This window comes from Rhea pennata, chromosome 3 (assembly GCF_028389875.1).
Source record: "Rhea pennata isolate bPtePen1 chromosome 3, bPtePen1.pri, whole genome shotgun sequence".
In the NCBI taxonomy this organism is placed as follows: Eukaryota; Metazoa; Chordata; class Aves; order Rheiformes; family Rheidae; genus Rhea; species Rhea pennata.
Genome location: NC_084665.1, coordinates 113,866,486 through 113,885,431, shown reverse-complemented (window position 1 = coordinate 113,885,431; position 18,946 = coordinate 113,866,486). Strand labels below are relative to the sequence as shown.

Genomic DNA, 18,946 nt, shown 5'->3' with positions numbered 1-18,946 from the left:
TCATTACTTCCCTTTTTATGGTGCCACAAATCACATAAGCCTTTTTACCAATAATATCATGTTAGAAGTTCATATCACAATGGAAAAACAGTATATAAACCTGATACTGGCCTGCATTCTGTCTCCACTCAGACAGTGAAGTCCCACACAAACCCTTCAAATCCTTTGTGCATTTTACCTGAATGCACCTCATTTATCAAACAATCTGTACCACTGCCTTGCTTTCATCATTATTTATCACTCTACTAATATTTGTGCTAGTGCAGGTTATATTAGTACTATCTTACATGTATTGCTAGAACATATATAAAAATGTTGAATAAATCCTGGTGTAGAATTGTTTCCTGTAAAAACTCACAAGGAATTCACCAATTCAGGAAACAATTGTGTTAAAAACTTCTCATCTGGCAATAATCAATTTGACATATGCCTTCTTGATATTATAATGTTAAACATAAGCGTTCAACTTATTATTCCACAGTACTGATGAAAAATAATGCATTCTACCTTTATGCAGATCCTTTTATTAACAGCAAATCCCTAAATTTATCAATTTTCTTCTACTTGCCACAAAACCATCCTATATCTGTATTTAAGCATTTTGCCTGAAGCTAATGTCATGCTAACTGCTCAAAAGTGGCCTGAGGTGTTATGTTCACTTTTTTCAACACACTGGTGCAACAGAAGAAAAATACTGATATTCCTCCCCTGCTGGGAAGGATGCATTATATTCTCCACAGCAGCTCCTATTTATCAACTAATGATCTCGCATCAGAAGGGCTGGTACCCAGAGCCACTAGACAGCATCTCATCTAAGAAGCTTTTCTGGTGCCATAACGTAAAACTTCCACAAAATAGAAGACTTTTACAGACGGATTTGAAGTCAGTAAAAATAACGTGTTAAGTATGTTGTGTTTTATCTTAAGAACTAGGAATCATCACAAACTTGAATCTGTCTGTTCAGCAAGCTGCCTTTTTTAAGAATAAAAATGCCAAGATGTCAGTATTACAGGGCCACTCTGATCGAGACTGCTTAACTTTGTGCATCCATGTTCCTCCCTATCTGAAACAATGTGAACTTGATAATGGCTGGACACTGGTCTCACTACTGTGCTAACAATTTAATACTTTAAGGGGAAGGTCTGAGTAGCACTAAAAGAGCTATTTCCAAGCATGAAATCATGAGAGTGTGAATAGAATTAGGAATTAGTCGATTTCCCATCCAATTTCTAAACTTTTCTATTTTGATAGTAATTAAGTACAGCTACTATTACTGCACTGAAAAATCAACCTCTCAGTGTATCTTTGAATCTTAACTTCAGCCTGGATCCATGCCCAACACCACCATAGCCCCAACATGATATACCTCCTACAGTGTGCAAATACATGGAATAAAAAAATGAGGATTTTGAGTCAGCTGTTGCCATACCTTCTGAAGTGGGCTATCTTCCAGAGTAGCCATACACACATTGCACCACTAGATCCAAACTTTCCAAGTCTCTGTTGGATGCAGGGAGGCTAGCCAAGCTTTAATACTGCCTATGTTGGCATGCACCAGTCTTCCTCACCTAAACCCTTCCATTTTTTTTCCCCTCTGGCCTCCAGCAGATATGCTTAGACTAATTTCAGTTTGTGCATTCAAGCTTTTGGCTTGTAAACGTCTTTTTTTTTCTCTAATCGAAGTGTTGGTCCTGGTTTTCAATTGTCAAGACCTGCAGGCTCAGCCTGCTTTTCACGGCAGCACAGGCGGGGCCTTGGCACCAAACAGGCCAGGACACAGGCCCGTCTCTGCCTTAACGCCCTGTGCCGTGCTTCGCCCAGGCCCACGTCCCGCCAGAGCGCCCCGCTCAGCGCGGAGCAGGACTCCTGGCGCTCCGGCCACGACGGGACCGCGCGCAGTGCTCAACCGCGCACTAACGAAGCGCCTCCCCCGGCACAGCCCGCCGGCCGCGCCCGCGGGGACACCCCCGCCGCCCCCCGCCCTCGCCGGCTCCCGCCCCTCGCGCAGCCTCGCTCGGCTCGGCTCGGCCCCGCGTTCCGCTCCGCACGACCCCAGCTCCGAGCGGCGCCTGACGCGGCCGCCCCCCATTGGCTATGCAAATGTGCCAGCGCCGGCGCCGCCAATGGGCGGCGGCCACGGCGGGGAACGCGGCGGCGCGTGGGTGCGGGGGGGAGGGGCAGGGAAGGCTCTAGTAGCGGCGGCGGCGGCGGCGGCTGGGCAGGGTGTTGCGGCAGCGATGGGGGCGCCGGGCGTGAGCCGCCTGTGGTGGGGTAGGAGCCGCGCGCGCGCAGCGGGTCGTGCGGGAGGCGCCGCGCGACGCGGCGGCGGCGGCCGTTAGCGGGGTCGGGAGGGAGCTGCCCCGCCGCGAGCGCGGTGCGCGCCGTGCTCGCCTGGAGCGGGGGGGGGTGGGGGGTGGCCGCGGCGTCCCCGTCAGGGGCACTTCTGGCCCGGTTTGCGGGGCGAGAGGTGTCTGCGGCCGCCCGGGAGAGCCGAGGGGCCTCCTCGCGCCCCTCGCCGCGGTGCCGGAGCGGGGTGTTGGGGTCCTGGGGCCGAGCAGGCCCGGGTGGTCGGGTGCGGGGTGGGCCTGAGGCGTGCCCGCCGCCCGCACGCGGGGGGCAGCGCCACCTGCGCGGCCTGCGGAGAAAACTGGGCCGTGCACGCTGTCCTCTTGGTGTAGAAGGTGGGAAGGGGCTAAGTTAAACGGTGGGAAGCCTCTGAAGGCACAGAGGGGATTTGCATCTGCTTCAGAAGAGGAAGTAAGTGTAAAGATTGCGGCTTTTTCATGTGTTACCAGCACGAGCCGATGCGTTGCCTTAACGTGCGCTAGTCTGCCTCAGTTGATGGGTTGTCACCGTGCAAAAATGAAAGTAGGAGGTTTAAAGAACCTGGCGAACAAACAAAAAACCCTCAAAAATCAGTATTTTCATTCTGAATAGAAAATAAGAAAACATTTCCTTTAAGTGGTGGCACTACTTGTCTGACTATAGAGTTAGTAAGTAATTTATTATTGGGGGGGGGAAAGGGGAGGAGTGCATTTACTTCTTCTTCCCCCTGTTTTGGGGTCTTCTGTGATGAATTAACCAATAACCAATTTACTAAGCATTCTCAGTTGTTCCCCTTTATTTATTAAGTACTGAAGTGCAGATTATTACCATACAGAACCAAAGAGATCTTGCTCACTGAGTGCGCAACAGGAGTGCTGTGTGAACTTTAGCATACCAAACTCTTGCGCAGAAGATGCGGAAGTTTGTTCTTTAATGATTCTTATAGAATGATCATCATCCCTTAATAGGGAAGGCTTTCCTTCCCAGTTCTAAGTTACATTCTGGCTTTTCAATGAGAACTGGTAATCCTAACATGAAGCCTTCTTATTTGCCTTAGCAAAACTCCTATCCAAGTGATTAATTTACACTGGAAAACAGCGAACTTTGAAATTACATTATCTTACATTATCTAAAATTTTTTTTGGTCTTATTATCAAGCAAAGCACATGTGTTTTCCTGACTGAAGTTTTACTGGAAAGTGATCTGTTCCTTACTTAGCTAAAGAGGAATTTAACTTTGAATATGTTAAAAAATGCAGTGACGTATGATCAGGTGACATTCACCATATACTTCATTCTGTGAGTTCTTTGGCAAATGTTCTTGTATAAATTAGTGTTCTCACTTTGAAATAGCTGAGAAGTGATGGAAATGATTGTGTGAACTCTGTTTGGTTTCTGAGTATATTCGTAAGTGAATATGAAATATGCTGAATTCAATTTAATGGTCCACTTTCATCTAAGGAGGAGTTTGTCTTTCTTGAATGACAATAGCGTTCAAGTAGCTTTTTGCATCCTTGTTTTCTTGTTCTACCCTAATGGCAGCTGTTACTGTAGGTCACTGTGACATGCTGTGGCAGCCACGTATTGCCCTGGAAGTCTGTGCACTCCCGCAGCAAAGACTGATCTATGCTGATGAAGTGTTGCTTGTATGTGGATGTACTGAAGGGAGAGAGAGCGCCTTTCTGGTGTGCAGATCTGATGATGGAAACCAATTAGGATCCCCCAAAAGAAAGGATTTGAGTTCCAGGGCTAGAAATCATTGGAGGGAATATGGTGCAATGGATAGAGCACTGGGTTGCAGTGAACAATTCAGTCTTGATCTCTGGCTCAGCCTGCTAAGCAGTTTAAATGATGTTACTACTTTCAGCTTCCCTCAGGTGCAGAATAGCTATAATGAAACTGACGTTTCTTGAGCTGAATTGATAAAATGCCAGTGATGCTGAGCAGTCTGTGTGCTACAGACTGTAGAGTTTCTGCATCACTGAGCTGTATCTTTCTCTCGCATTTGGTTGTGAAGAGTGAGAATCTGCCACTTCCTATTCAGGTTATTAACCACTTGGAACAAAGTTAACAGTTTTTATCTAACTTTTAGTTACATGTCTAAGCTCTTACTGCCTTTCTTTAGTGAAATAAGAGTTTCCTGCTACACAGGTTTATTATACAGATTTATAATAAAGATAGTTGTCTTTTTTCATGAGGTCATCTCTTAATCCCTTTGACAAGATAGAAAGAGAGATTGTGAACTCTTGTACTGAATGTCTGAAGCAATTAAAAGGTCCTGAAATGACTAGAAAAATGAAGTATTTCTTAACAAAGTTAATAGCCTTGTGTGTGTTGTATGTGGTGGTTTAGGGGTATTAGGGGTATTTTGGTTTGGGTTTTTTTTTTTTTTTTTGAGTTCTACAGGTGCTTGAATCATTAACCAGAGATTTAGCTGTTCTTCAGTCCATCAGTAGAGCGCCAAACCAATGTGAGAATAGGATCCCCAAGAATAAGAATAAAGAAGCTCTTTACTCTATCAGTGCATAAAATGCTATTCCTAAAATCAATGTAATTGACAGTACTAAGGCTAGTTAGTAAGGGCTTGCATAATGTGATCCTATGAGCTTGACAGCACAGTTCTTAGTGCCTTATTGCATAAGAGAAGTGGAGATAGCAATTTCTTTAAGAAAACTGAGGAAAAAATTCAGCTGATTTTGAGCAAGATCCATGCGAAGCACTGTCTTGTGCTACTAGTTAAGATTGCAGCTTTGACAAAGTTTTATGGAAAACCTTAATAGGTTGGCACCACTCCAGCTATTTTTGTGTATAGAGAATCTGTTATGTGATCCTATGGAATCATGATCTCAGTGAGGAGGAAAGACATACTGCATTAACTTCCTTTTTTCTGGTGATGTTGGAATCCCTTTTCCTTTTTTCTGCTAACTTATAGGATGGCAGAGGGGGGGGGGGAGGTGATTTGATAATGGAAACAGTGCTCCTGCAAGACCACTTACGGCTTTCCTAATTACTTTGCTTTTGTTCTAGGCACTGTGAGTTGCACATTGTTCCTGGCTGTTAATGCGTTATATTCGGCCAGTGATGATGTGATAGAGCTAACGCCAACAAACTTCAACAAGGAGGTCCTTCAGAGTGAGAGCTTGTGGCTTGTGGAATTCTATGCCCCATGGTAAGTATCACAGCTGCACATTTGTTTACTCTTACCTTGCAGAGGCACCACAGGAAGCTGGTGCTGACCAGTCAAGGGTTTTGTTCTGTTTTTGGCAATACAGATCTCAGTTTGGTGATCACATGACTAGCAAAATCAGCTGTGGTTGGTATTTCTATTTTCAACATCCTTACCAGGGAAACATGGAGGGAATTAGTCTTGAGTTGGCAAGAGGTGTCTTGAGTTGTTAACGTGTGTAACAAAAATCTTATATGCCATTTTACTATATTTCATTTCTGTTGAGATTAGTATTAAAAATGACTGATCGAAGTGCAATAGATGAGAGAGGAGGTCTCTCACTTCTGTCTGTCTTAAACTAATCCTGAAATGAAAGCACATGCTTGAATTTACTCTTCAGGATTTCCAATTAGGAGTTACTGTTTTCAGTGTAGTTGTAATCTTTATCACCTCCTTCTCCCATCCCATTTGTCTCTAGAACAGAAAGTCTCTGACAGCCTGCTTCATCTTCTGTGTAAATTTGGGTGGTGCATGTTGCGTTTTCGTAGGCATCTCCTGCACTGTTGCTATCCAGACCTCTGCATTCTGAAGAAAGGGCCTCTCATCGCAACAGCCTGGTTGCAGCTGCACTGAGAGGTTTAGGCCCCTTGGTCCAGTATTATTGCAGCTTTACAGATTGAATAGTGGGAATGAAATGTAGACTAGGTGTCACTAAATGACCAGCTCTCTTTTCCCACAGACCTGTAATGCAATGATTACACACTGGTTGCCAGTCAGCTGTTAGTCTCCTGCCGTGGAGACCTGCAGGAGATGAGCACAGATTTGTGGCATGTTTTGTTAGGGAGTTATCTGTGTCACTATCTGAGGTCTGTTTTAGCTTGCAACAAACATACCAGTGTGCAAATCTGGATTTTGGTGCTAGCCTTTGCTTGTGTGTTAGAAAAGTCAGGTAGCTTCTGATACTTCTTTATTCATGTCGATCTCAAAACCTTTCATAACTGGCTCTGGTTTTAACAAGGGATTGGATTTTTCTCATCTAAAGTGTTAGATCACTCCATATCATCTATAAAATTACTTGAAATAAAACACTGTCTTTTGATATCTCCTATGAAGTGTTATCTGGCTCTGTACAAATGAAACAGGATAAGATGGATAGGCTCAGTCTGGAAGTTAACTTACACTTAGGATTAGTAGGATTTGCTTTTTAATTAAGTGTATTGGGTTTTGTGCTCTCTGTATGGTCTGTGTTTAAAATAAACTCTGGAAGTGTAGTGTGTGTGCATATATATGTGTGTCTTCTGGTGAAGGTGTCTGGATTCAGTTTAATATCACAACAGATTAGTTGGTTGAACTGTTCTACTGTATAGGAATTCTCTTCACAGCAAAAACACTGATGGAATTCCTTCTTTCACTTTTTTTCCATGGTTTAACAGCATTGTGATGCAAGTTCTTTGTCAGTCCTACTTTTACATCTGAGTTAGAAATCACCCTCTTGCATATTTTTAGATGCTGCTTCTCAGCAGCGTATGTTTGTAAAACATGCCTCTGGAGGTTTTTTTTCCAGATGTCTGAGCCATACTGTGATGTGATGTCATGGCCTAGCATCTTGCCCTCACCATGAGTAGGACTTAGGACATCTACAGATTGCAAATTGTGTGACTGTTTTATAATTCCAAACCCAATAAGGCTACTGTCATACTTTGACATAGTCATGCAGTTTTGCATGAAAACTGTTTTGTGTTTTACTTTCCCTAAAAGGTGTGGTCATTGTCAAAGGCTAACCCCTGAGTGGAAGAAAGCAGCAACAGCATTAAAAGTAAGTTCAAGGTTTTTTTCAAATGTCTTTGTGACTGTTGATTGAAGACAGTTTGGTTCTGTCATCTGGCTTAGAAATGTGAGAGGGGAAGGGAAATCCCCCAAGGTGTTGTGCTTTGTCAGTCTTGCAAAAGTTATACTTCTCTAACCTGAGAATTGACATACATATCACAAACATTAAAATATCAGGATTTTTTTTTATTTTTTTAAAAAGGAAGCCATTATAGAAGCTTTATAGAGGACTGTAGAGGAATCAAGGCAATTCTGTGCTGGTAAATTTCCATTACTGTTTTCCAAGGCTGCTTTTAAAACCATCAAGATGCTGGAACCCAGCCATTCTCTGGAGTACTGTATTTTTCTTCCCTTCCTTGACATCCTGTCACTTTGAAGTTCAGAAGCAGCATGAACTGAGTATTCGAACACAGCTCAGTAAACTGTGGTTGATGAACACTTATTTCATTACAGAAGACTTGGACATGCAGTGATTTGTTGAACTTTTTCTGGATAAATTAAATCCCCTTAAGAAAAGTCATCTATTCAAAACTTAAGTTCTTCAGGGTGAAGAAGAATTAGGCACATAGTTTTCCATGATTTAATCCTTTTCTTGTGGTACATGTTCTGCCTTTCTAATAACTGTCTGTTCAACCTGCACAGAGTATAAAATGCATTAAATCACAGTGGAAGATTTGTCTTGATCAGTTTCTGTTTTTACTTTAACAGGGTGTAGTGAAAGTAGGTGCAGTAGATGCTGATAAGCATCAGTCCTTGGGTGGGCAGTATGGCGTTAGAGGATTTCCGACTATCAAGATTTTTGGAGCCAACAAAAACAAAGCAGAAGATTATCAGGGTAAGTGTGATGCTCTTTCGTGTGTTGCATGCCTAAAAATATCCTTGAAGACAGTAATTATGTTAACTGTTAATGCTGGCTTTTGTGGTGTTTTCTTCCTAAATGCTTGTAGTAGCTGTTTGAGAGGCAGACAGTTGAGATTTGTTTGACCAGATTGTGCATGTGCCTGAACTACTTGTCCCATCTCAAGTTTGTAGTTGGTGGGGGTTAAAAAGCAATTCAGGGAATTGTTCTTTTCTGTTTACTATGAGCTTGCCGTAGTTACCATCTTTCTAATAAGATGAGTGTTTGGAAGTGAATTGAAATGAATCCTGCTGCATATTTAGATCAGCAATATCCAGCCACTAGTGTCACATCACTTGCAGCCCAAGTCTGCTCTGCTTGAATCCACCAGGAGACAATTTGATCCCTTAATTTAGAATTCAGTCAGTGGTTTACCTTAAACTTGCTTTTTAGTGCTTTAATTGTTCATTTTGCTCCATTGCAGGTGGCAGGACGAGTGAAGCCATTGTCGATGCTGCTCTAAGTGCTCTTCGGTCCCTGGTAAAAGACCGTATTAGTGGCAGAAGTGGAGGATATAGTTCTGGGAAACAGGTATTTATCAGGAAATGTGTAACTTTATTTGTAAATGCATGCTCACCTGTGCAGGAGATCAGGGGCTTGTGCTCTCAGCTTGGAAGGGAACTTTACTGACTCTCTATTCCAGAAACTGTCTAGTCCAACATGCTCAAAGCAGGGTCAGTTAGAGGTGGTGGTTTAGGACCATGTTCAGTCAGATTTTGATCATCTTCAAGGATGGAGACCCTACTCTGGGCAGCACATTCCAGTGTTCAACCATCCTCAAGTTTTTTTTAAGCTTTCTTATGTTCAAGTGACATTTATTGTGTATCCCTCTCTGCCCATTGCTTCTTTCCTGTGCCTGGGCACTACTGAGAAGAGTCTGGCTCTGTCTTCATTCCCTCTCGTAAAGTAATTATACATATTGATAGGACAACCCCAGAGCCTTCTCTTCTCAGGTTAAACAATTGCAACTCCCTCAGCTGCTCATACGCTAGATGCTCTAAGCCTTTAATAGTCACTGTGGCTCTTGACATAGGAGTATTGGAGCAGGTCTGACCCTTGTTGTACTGGGGCGCCTAGCACTGGACTCCACATTCCAGATGTGGTTTCCCCAGAGCTGAGTAGAGGGGAAGGATCACCCCACCTTGGCCTGCTGGTGACATTCTTTCTAAGGCAGCCAAGGAGGCTGTTGGCCTTTGGTGCAGGGGTGCTTTGTTAGGTTGTGATCAACTTGGTGTACTCCAGGGTCCGTAGGTCCTTTTCTACCAAGCTGCTGGCCAGCTGATTGGCCTCTGGCATGGGACTATTCCTCTCCAGGTGCAGGACTTTGCATTTCCCTTTGAATGTCATGAGGTACCTGTTATGCTGTTTCTCCAGCCTGTTGAGATGCCTGTGAATGGCAGCACACCTACCTGATATGTCAACTACTCCTAGTTCTGTATCACCTGGAAACTTGCTGAAGGTGTGCTTTCTGTCCCATCATCCAGGTCATTAATGAAGATGCTAAACAGTATTGGCCCCAGTAACAACCTCTGATGGACACCACTAGTGACTGGCATCCATCTGGACTTTGTCACTGATCACAGCCCTTTGAGCCCAGCAGTTCAGCCAGCTCTAGTCCACCTCACGGTCCATTTATCTAGCCTGCAGTTTATCAGTTGGTATAGGAGGGTTTTGTAGGAGACAGTGTCAAAAGACTTACTAAAGTCAAGTTATATAACACCCACTACTCTCTCCTCATCCACCAAGCCAGTCTTCAGGCATGATTTCCGTTTTGTGAATCCATGCTGTGTACTCCCAGTTACCTTTGTCTTAAATATACTTAAAAATGCCTTCCAAGAGAATTAGGTCTATCAACTTCCTAGGGATTGTGGTGATGTTTCCACTTGGTGTCAGGTTCACTATTTTCACAGTCCTAGTCTAACCTGGATAGATAGGTTTTTTTAATGTTGTAATGCTCTGAAGTTTTCTGTGACAAATTTCTCCCCAAAGGTGAATTGTAAAGATTGTGACTTCTAGTGCTACTTTTGAATCATGGAGCAAGTACATTCTGACATTCCCAGATTGACCCAGTAGAAGACCTGGATGGAGTGTACCCTGTAGGGTACATCCCACTCACCCATGTTTTCTTTGACCTGGAAGCCAGGGTATGATGTGGAGGGGGGATGGCGAGGACTTTGACTGACTTGAGCATGGATAACTGAGATGATGTGGGAATGTTTCCAGTTAGGTACAGTTTGACCTGGTTTCTCTTTTTGTTAAGAGAAAGTTCACTTGCCGTTTCTTGAAAGTGCTGTGGACGTAAGCTGCAGATACTGTGTTCAGCTCCACAATGGGAAAGTTGCATGATGTAATGCTGCCTGTCTTGTATCTAACTGAAATGCAGACCATTTGGTACATGATACACAGGACATGGCTTGTGTGGGAGATCCAGTTTGGTTATTTCTTATTTGAGAGTCTGTGTTTGTTTCTTACAGAGCCGAGAGAGTGGAGGCGGAGATAAGAAGGATGTGATTGAGCTGACTGATGACAGCTTTGATAAAAACGTCATAAATAGTGACGATGTGTGGATGGTGGAATTCTATGCCCCATGGTGTGGGCACTGCAAAAAGTAACTGAGCTTTTTGACAATTCAGTTTCAGTTAGTGCTTGCTTATGTGGAGCAGCCTTAATCCTCTAAGACCTTGCTGCTTTCGTTACATCAGAAGTCATTTTTTCCATAAGGTGTTCTACTGAGAATGCGTGAGGTTCTCTTGCTCAGGACACCTAAATGCTGTTCAGTGTTTAAGAGCCTTATCACTGCACTCCTTATTAAAAAACTCCCACTTGCCCCTGGGAATATAATCAAGAAGTTATATTAACCCTTTATTCCTTCTGATGGATGGACTGAATACAGTCCCTCTTGATGCTGGACTTAAGACTATTTGGAGTAATCAGGCTAGCTGTCATTCTTTGCAAAGACTTTTTTCCAATCCCAGTGGAGTATGTTGCATAGTATTGGCATGTCAGCTAACTTTTGGAGTACTTACAGCACCAATAATCTGTTTTTCAGTTTGGAGCCAGAATGGGCAGCTGCTGCCACTGAAGTGAAGGAGCAAACTAAGGGAAAAGTAAAGCTTGCTGCAGTAGATGCAACAGTCAATCAGATGCTGGCAGGCCGATACGGGGTGAGTGTGCTCTGCAGTGGTTACGATTCCTTTTCCATCTCTAGAAACTCCAGTTTCCTTTTAACGCTTATAGAACTATTTATTAACCTGGTGCTTCTTAGTGTTCTATACTAAATACTTTAAGAGTGGCACATACCATATTTCCACAAAATTATTTCCTTGATGTGGGGTAATAATGTGAATAACTGGGGTGAGGGGAAAGCAGAGTAAATGTGGATGTTGCTAATGAAAAAGGCCATTTGTTTCCTTGAGATCTTGTATAGTTCTACCACCCTATGTGAGATGTTTCCCCTTTCAGATTGTGTGCTGGCCAGGTATCTCCAGAACACAGACATGTTTTGGTACAGAGACTGTAGTGGTTCTTTTAAGCCAGTTACCTGGGATCAGTCCAAAAATATTAGCTGCTTGAATCAGTTATGCTTTGAGCCTGAAGTGAACTGGCAGTCTTTAATTCTCAGTGATACAGTACAGGGCAACTTAATAAAGTACTGCTTAACATGTCCTTTTAAGTATGTGTGGCTGGCAGTCACAAGGACATTAGGCAAGTGTCCACAACTTCCACTTAGGAAGTGGAGCAGAGGGAGCCTAGAACTTGCTCGTTGCCATGAAGACACAGCACTGTCTTCCCAGGGCAGAAGTGGATTTAGGGTCTTAAGACTTGATATCTTATAAATATAAAGGGTTAAGATGGCTCCCCTGGTATTTAAACATGTAGTGCTTAGTGCCTCTAAATTGATGAGACCATTTCAGCTTCATCAGTCATAAAAATTTGAAACTATTTCAGTTGTATTGACACAATTTTAAATTGTTGATAGACAAAGAGATACAAAACTGTTGAATTCGGTCATGTGGTGTTGAGACTTTTTTTTAAGGGTAAATCTCTTCCCTTAATCTAAAGCACAGTAAAAATGTTCAGATTTGTTTGAAATGATGGCTTCAAGTTCCCTTGCAGATTCGTGGATTTCCCACAATCAAAATCTTTCAAAAAGGAGAAGATCCTGTTGATTATGATGGTGGAAGAACTAGGTCCGATATCGTTGCTCGTGCTCTGGATCTGTTTTCTGATAATGCACCGCCTCCTGAGCTCCTGGAGGTATATTGACTAAATAAAACAGGCACAAAGTGTGCTGTTTGTGGGATTTAGTGTGGCACCATTTTTATGACAGAGATGTACAAAGATTGTAAGTCTGATCACTTAGTTTTCCTTTTTCTGCTGTGAATATATTGTTCACTGATAGGCTCTCAGAACTAATAGAGTGAAGGCACTGGCAGTGCTGGTACCAGAGTGGATTACCACTGTGTCTGAATCATCCCCCAGAGGGAATGGGTGAAAAGGTTGGGTTCTATGCTTAATCTAAGAACTGAGGGTGGGGTTTTGTCATCTACAGTGAAGTCCATTAGGAGTTGGACAAAGCCTGTGATTTTGCTTGTTGTCTGGAAAACCCCATTCGCGTGTAGTGGTTCTCAGTTGTAGCTTAAGGTAGATTTGGAATGGTGTTCTAAATAACAGTTGATTTCTTTCTAAGGTAGTAGATCAGTAACACTTCACTGACACAGACAGAGCAGTCTTTAGTGCTGCACCCTGCTGGCTCTGCTTATGCCAACAACAGTGTGAATGATACTGACAAGGCACGTGCATAGGTTTGGGTGTGCTATTTGCAGAGTAATTCGCAATTTATTAGAGTAGTAGTTTGTTTTATACCATCACTGGTCCAGAGACAGTGTTTTTGAGCAAGAAGTGAAATTTTACTGGATTCCCTGTAAGCATCACTTATTATTGTTTAGTGCTGCTACTTCTCTGTTTTATCAGAAGGCTTTGTGAACTTTGACTTATGTTGGGCAACCAGTGATGTAGGAGATGCTTATAAATTGTTGTGCCAAGTTGTTTCAAAAGCTTTTTTTTATCAAGTAGGATGGAGTTTGTGGGCTGATGGAGTACCCAGTTGTAACTGCACTTCCCTCCAAGGTCTTAATGTCATTGATTTTCTGCTTTTTTTTCCTAGATTGTTAGTGAAGATGTTCTGAAGAGTACCTGTGATGCTCATCAGCTCTGCATCATTTCTGTCCTGCCTCATATTCTTGACACAGGTAGAATTCAAGGAAGCAGTCTTCTGTATGAATTTGCACCTAGTGTGCGTAGTTACATTTTTCTAACTTGTGCAATTCTGTCTGTTGAACAGGAGCCTCAGGGAGGAATTCTTACTTGGATGTCATGTTAAAAATGGCTGAAAAGTACAAAAAGAAAATGTGGGGGTAAGTGTCATTGTAGATTGGGCTGGTCCTTTTGGTAAAGATGGGAGATTTTTAAAGAGGTAGTGGAAAAGAACATTGCATGATAGTAACTCAACTGTAGATAGTTTTTCTGTGTTCATGATCCCACGTCATGTTGTTTTTTGCAACTGTACCTACTTTTGTTGTAGAGATGGATAGTTCTTGTTCTATGAAGTCATAACAGAATGAAACCTAGTCTGCTTAGTGAGTCACTGGATTACTGGGGGGAGGAAGGGGTTAATGGCTCTAAAACTGGTGTATTTCTTTCCTTCTTCACCTTCCTCTCAAATACTTCATTTATAAGTAAAAGCTGATAAACACTAATGAGATCAGATGAAGCATGTTTTACTGTTGTCCTGGACACTAAAATTGGGCAGTGCTTAGTCATGTTTAGATCTGTGACTTGGGCCATTTTAAGCCTTATTTAATGTAGGTTGGAATATAGCAATTTGTTAAATTGATAATGTGGTTCTTGACTTGGAATGTCTTTCATACCTGTTCTTCTAATACAGTTTTCAGTAATTGTGGGCTGCCCTACATATGTTATTTTTGAAAGGTTTTCTTCTGCTGTGTGGGTCAGAATCAGGACCTCACTATCCCCTGATGACTTGAATAACAAGGAAGTGGGATGGGGAAATGCTGTCAGGCAGTTAGTACCCCTGCAAAAACTCTGCAGGGCTGCTGAGTATATGTTGTTCTAAAACAACTGTGCTGACTTTGCTAACTATTTTCTGTTTTGTTTTTTTTCCCCCCAAGATGGCTGTGGACAGAAGCAGGTGCTCAGTCAGATCTTGAGAGCTCTTTGGGGATTGGAGGCTTTGGGTATCCAGCAATGGCAGCTGTTAATGCACGGAAGATGAAATTTGCCCTTTTGAAAGGATCTTTCAGTGAGCAGGGGATTAATGAGTTTCTCAGGTATTAAGTGTTTCTTTAAGTGATTTAAATCTTTCAGTAATTGGAGCTGTGACTCTAGAATAAGAAAGGACTTGCACACTTAAAATTTAAATGATGGATAATCACTGGATTAAGGGAATGAGTTAAGTGGAGTTGGACGTACTAAAGCAGTCTTCAGTACTTTCTTTTTTTTATGGTGGACAGAAGTATTCAAGAAGCTGGCCACTTGCAGTTTAACCCTGAATGGGTTTTAATGACCATTCAAAGTTAACTTTGATCTTGAAGAATTCTTCTCCTCTGGTAACCAAGGAATCCATAGCATTTGATGATCAATAGTATTTAATTCAAATGGTGCATTCTGGCTAATATTATAAATAGGTAGATCCTGACTTGAGAATTGTCACTTCACAATGGTATAAGTAAGCCTGAATCAGGGTTGTTTTGGTTCTGTTTGTTGCTAGTCATCTTCCCGCAGCCTTCTCTTTGCTCCTGGTCTCCTTCAGATTGGACTTAAGGTGAAATGATTCTGGAGAGCTGTACCAATCCAGCCAAAGTCTGAATGGTTTTCTGCTCAGTGACTCCCTGAACCAGCCTCTTCCCTAATCAGGGGAGAGCCTGTGTTGAGCAGAATTGAATGGGAAGGGGAATAAGGAGGAGGACAGGGCAGCAGCAGCACTGAACAGAGCAGTTAATGTTACTGAAATGCCAAGTGAGATATTTGGTTGCTGCAGCAACCATAATTCTGGATAAAATCCCAGCTGCAAAAAGGCATGTAAGAGCCTTTGAGAATTCGTGTTAGTGTTAATCTCCATGTCCTTGCTCAGAGAATGGAAGAGAACAGTTAACAGTTGCAAAAACAGATGTAACTGAATCTATCTTCTCAGCATTCCTCAGGAAGCACATTAATTGATCCCTGTTCCTGCTGGATTCATGCAAAGAGTGTTAGATTCTACTTTATTTTTGTTTCATATATATACAGTTTTCTGTGCGAGTTTCTTTTCTTTCCCTTTTTTTTTTCTTTTTAAGAACAGAACATTGCTAAAGAGAGAAGGTTTGAGAGGATTAAATGAAACTTAGGATTCAGATGCAGGAAGAATATACTGGACATGCACGTCAAAGAAATGTCTCTTTCAGACATGGCAAATTCTCTTAGGTTGTAAAATCCATCGTAGTGAAACTTCTGGCCTGTGTGGTTGGTGCTTCCAGGACAGAACAGCCAATTTAACAGCTTAGTATATTAGATGAGTGGATTGATACTTTCTTACTGCAGAGCAATAATTTGGGAATAATCTCTTATTCTACACTTCAGCTCAGCTGTGCTGCCTACAAGGGTATAAATAGTCACAGTTAGTGTAGCTGGCTCTTAACTCTAGCCACGTATAGTAGGATTTCTAATCTAATAGAAGTATCCAATGTTGACCAAAATTAAGAACTGGCACTGAGAAAAGCATAAAAATGTTAGTCTTATTTAGATACAAATGCTTATACAGTCTGATTTCCTGCTGAAAGGTTACAAAGGGGATAGCTCTTCAGCATTTTAAAATGTTAGATTATTTAAGTAAGCATAATAAGCAGATTATGCCTAAAGGCAGAAGCTGGTTATTTTGTGAGTGCCTTTGTAACCAGTAGAGGCTTAGAATCAGACAAAAAAGAGGAACTTAATGACTGGTAGTTTTCAGTAACAGCTGTATAAAATCAGTAACTCTCAAAACTGGAATTATACACTGTTCTTGGACTAACTTTGTGATACACAGAATAAAGTTAAGGGGCTGCATTTGTTCATGAGTATTACTGGGGAAGCTGCTGAAACACAGAAGCATGTAGGTCACAAAGTTCTTTCTTTGAAAAAAAATCTTGAGATCTAATTGAAAACTATCAATACTGCTTGAAGGGCTTTTTATCATTCTCTGCTTCTCTGAAAAGCCGCTGCTTTCAGACAGTTCAGATTGGAGATCTGCTTATACCTTGATCATGTTTCTTGAGGCAAGCTAAACATTTGACTCTTATCCAAAGCAGTCTTCGCTCTGTGTGAATGGAGATTGGAAAATTTCTCCAAACCTAATTTTTACTTGTTTCTTCTTAGGGAGCTCTCTGTTGGCCGTGGCTCTACAGCACCAGTGGGTGGTGGAGCTTTCCCCAAAATTAACGTAGTTGAAGCTTGGGATGGCAAAGATGGTGAGGTAAGAGATGCTCCATCTCTAGAAGTACTGTTGCTTTGCTAGGTTGGAAAGTGACTGGAGAGAGCTTTTATTAAGAACAAGTACTATAAAAAAAAAAGTCTTTGTTCTCCAAGGTAGGATGGTACCTAAGTTCTACTAGAATACCAAGAAGAAATCAAATACCAGTTGGTTGTCTGACACTATGGGCAATTGTTCCCATCTAGCAGTTAAGGATATGATCTAAATTTGAAACCCTTGAGGGAAACTTGAGTTATTAGGCTATGCTGGGTAATGAGGAGGCTGTAGTGGGTGCATGCAAGACCTGAAGTTTGCAGACACTGATTCTGCAGAACTTGACCTTGCCACCAAAGTTTCACTGTTGGAAAGTGCCTAGGTAAAACTTGCATAATTACACAAGGCTTGACACCAGCATATAAAACAAAGCCACTACTATCTGTTGATCTCCTTTGATGGAGTAAAATACAGATGATAATGCTGTTATATACTGTTTGTAGTTACTTTTTTATATCTGAAATATTTGTATTAGTAGACTTGCAGTCTTAACTCTGAGAACTTGACCTGTACTTAATAACACGTTGAGCTTTTATGAATGGAAGATATGACAGGAGCCATTAAGCCCATGGAGGGAGCTTTACTTCTAAAATTCTTTTAATAATGCTTCTAAAGGTATCCTTCAAAGTCAGTGATGTCTCAATGTTACTAGGTGCTTCTGAGCCCTTGCTTAAAACCCTTACTTCTTCAACAGCTTCCAGTGGAAGATGATATTGATCTCAGTGATGTGGATCTTGATGACTGGGATAAAGATGAGCTGTGAGATCTTCAGGAAACCTCTTTTCTTGGGAGAGTTTGTGCAGTGGTTTGCAAGCTGGTTCCCAATCAGATGGATATTCCAGTGGCCTTTCTATGGAGAAGTAGTACATGATACACCATGCTACTTGGTCTACTGCAACAGTAAACTGTACGCATCTCAAGAAAACATTGCAAAAATTCTATGAATTGTTGTAACCGGTAAACTTGATTGTATTCTGTGTAACAAATATTTTGAGGACAACATGGATCTTTCTTTGAAATACCTTAGGTTTTTTGGTTTTTTTGAGACAGTATGTGCTATTTGAATGTTACTGGAGATTGTTAGTGTAACTGATTTTAAATGTGACCTTTTTTTATTGAGGTGGAACCTGGTCAGCTTCTGTTTCAATTAAAGAATAAAACAAAATATTTTCAACATACAGTGTTAGTCTTGTACAGAGCAACAAGGGTGCACATGATAAACTATCTAGGTTTGAATGACTGAAAACTGAACTGTAGGATACAAAGGCTGGTGGAGAGTGGAGTCCTAAACCACCCCCCTGCTGTAAAAGACCTTTAATGATTTGGCATAAAGTCTGATTAGACAATCTTAGTTTAAATGCTCTTTAGTCTTCCTTTTCCTTTTCTCAGGGGCTTTCTTTCTTTTGTGCCAGAATTGATATGATCACTAATACAATGAAAGCTGGGTTGCTGCTCAAATGGGAGATGCATCTAGTAGAAAGTAGTGACAAACTGGGAGCTGTTGGTTTTTCCCCAGGGTTAGCAGGAAAGCTAATCCCAGTTTAAGGCTTGAGAAGATGCTGACAACAAAATTGCTGTCCCCGGTAAATGGGATCTGATATTTCTTTACTTCCCATCTGCTGTTTTGATTTGAAATTGCGATTCCTTTTTTCTTGGAAGAGGGATCAGGATTGGGATTGGAGGGGATAGCTACTTTTTTTTTTTTTAATAAAAATACTCTTACATTACTGCTGTTTTCCATGTCTTGTGTATCAGTGTCTAGTGAAGTGACCCTCATATGATCAGCTTTATTTATAAGGTAAAAAATGAAAGAAGTGGAAGTTTGCATCCTTTCAAGGAAATAATTCAATATGGATATTCATAACCCAGTGTTCTGTAAGAGAGTGCCTTTTATAGAAATGAGCTAAGGCAATACAGTAACTGCTGGTAGCAAGTTATAGTTTGACCACTCGTTTGGGACAGGAAATACATGCTCTGACTCTAAGCTCTCTCAGCAGGCAAACTCTAATGAGCATGTTTTAACTGAAGTGCCTTGGCAAAAACTAAATCTGTGGGTAGTTGGGGCTATAGGTGACATTACAGGTAACATTGCCTTTGAAGATCTGACTACTTAACATTTTTAAGATTAAAGCTTGAGTTTTGCTCTAATGCTGTCTACTTTTAAGTGTATT

General features: G+C 41.7%; 1 protein-coding gene across 1 annotated transcript; it reads left to right on the top strand.

The window, feature by feature from the left end:
* Positions 1–2,186: 2,186 nt before the first annotated feature.
* On the top strand, positions 2,187–18,923 carry PDIA6 (protein disulfide isomerase family A member 6). The gene is made up of 13 exons (XM_062573031.1): positions 2,187–2,271; positions 5,352–5,493; positions 7,249–7,306; positions 8,026–8,152; positions 8,640–8,746; positions 10,690–10,823; positions 11,265–11,379; positions 12,332–12,472; positions 13,383–13,467; positions 13,560–13,632; positions 14,407–14,565; positions 16,628–16,724; positions 17,470–18,923. The coding sequence occupies exons 1-13, from the start codon at positions 2,238–2,240 to the stop codon at positions 17,536–17,538; spliced, it is 1,341 nt and encodes a 446-aa protein (XP_062429015.1). The 5' UTR covers positions 2,187–2,237; the 3' UTR covers positions 17,539–18,923.
* Positions 18,924–18,946: the final 23 nt, after the last annotated feature.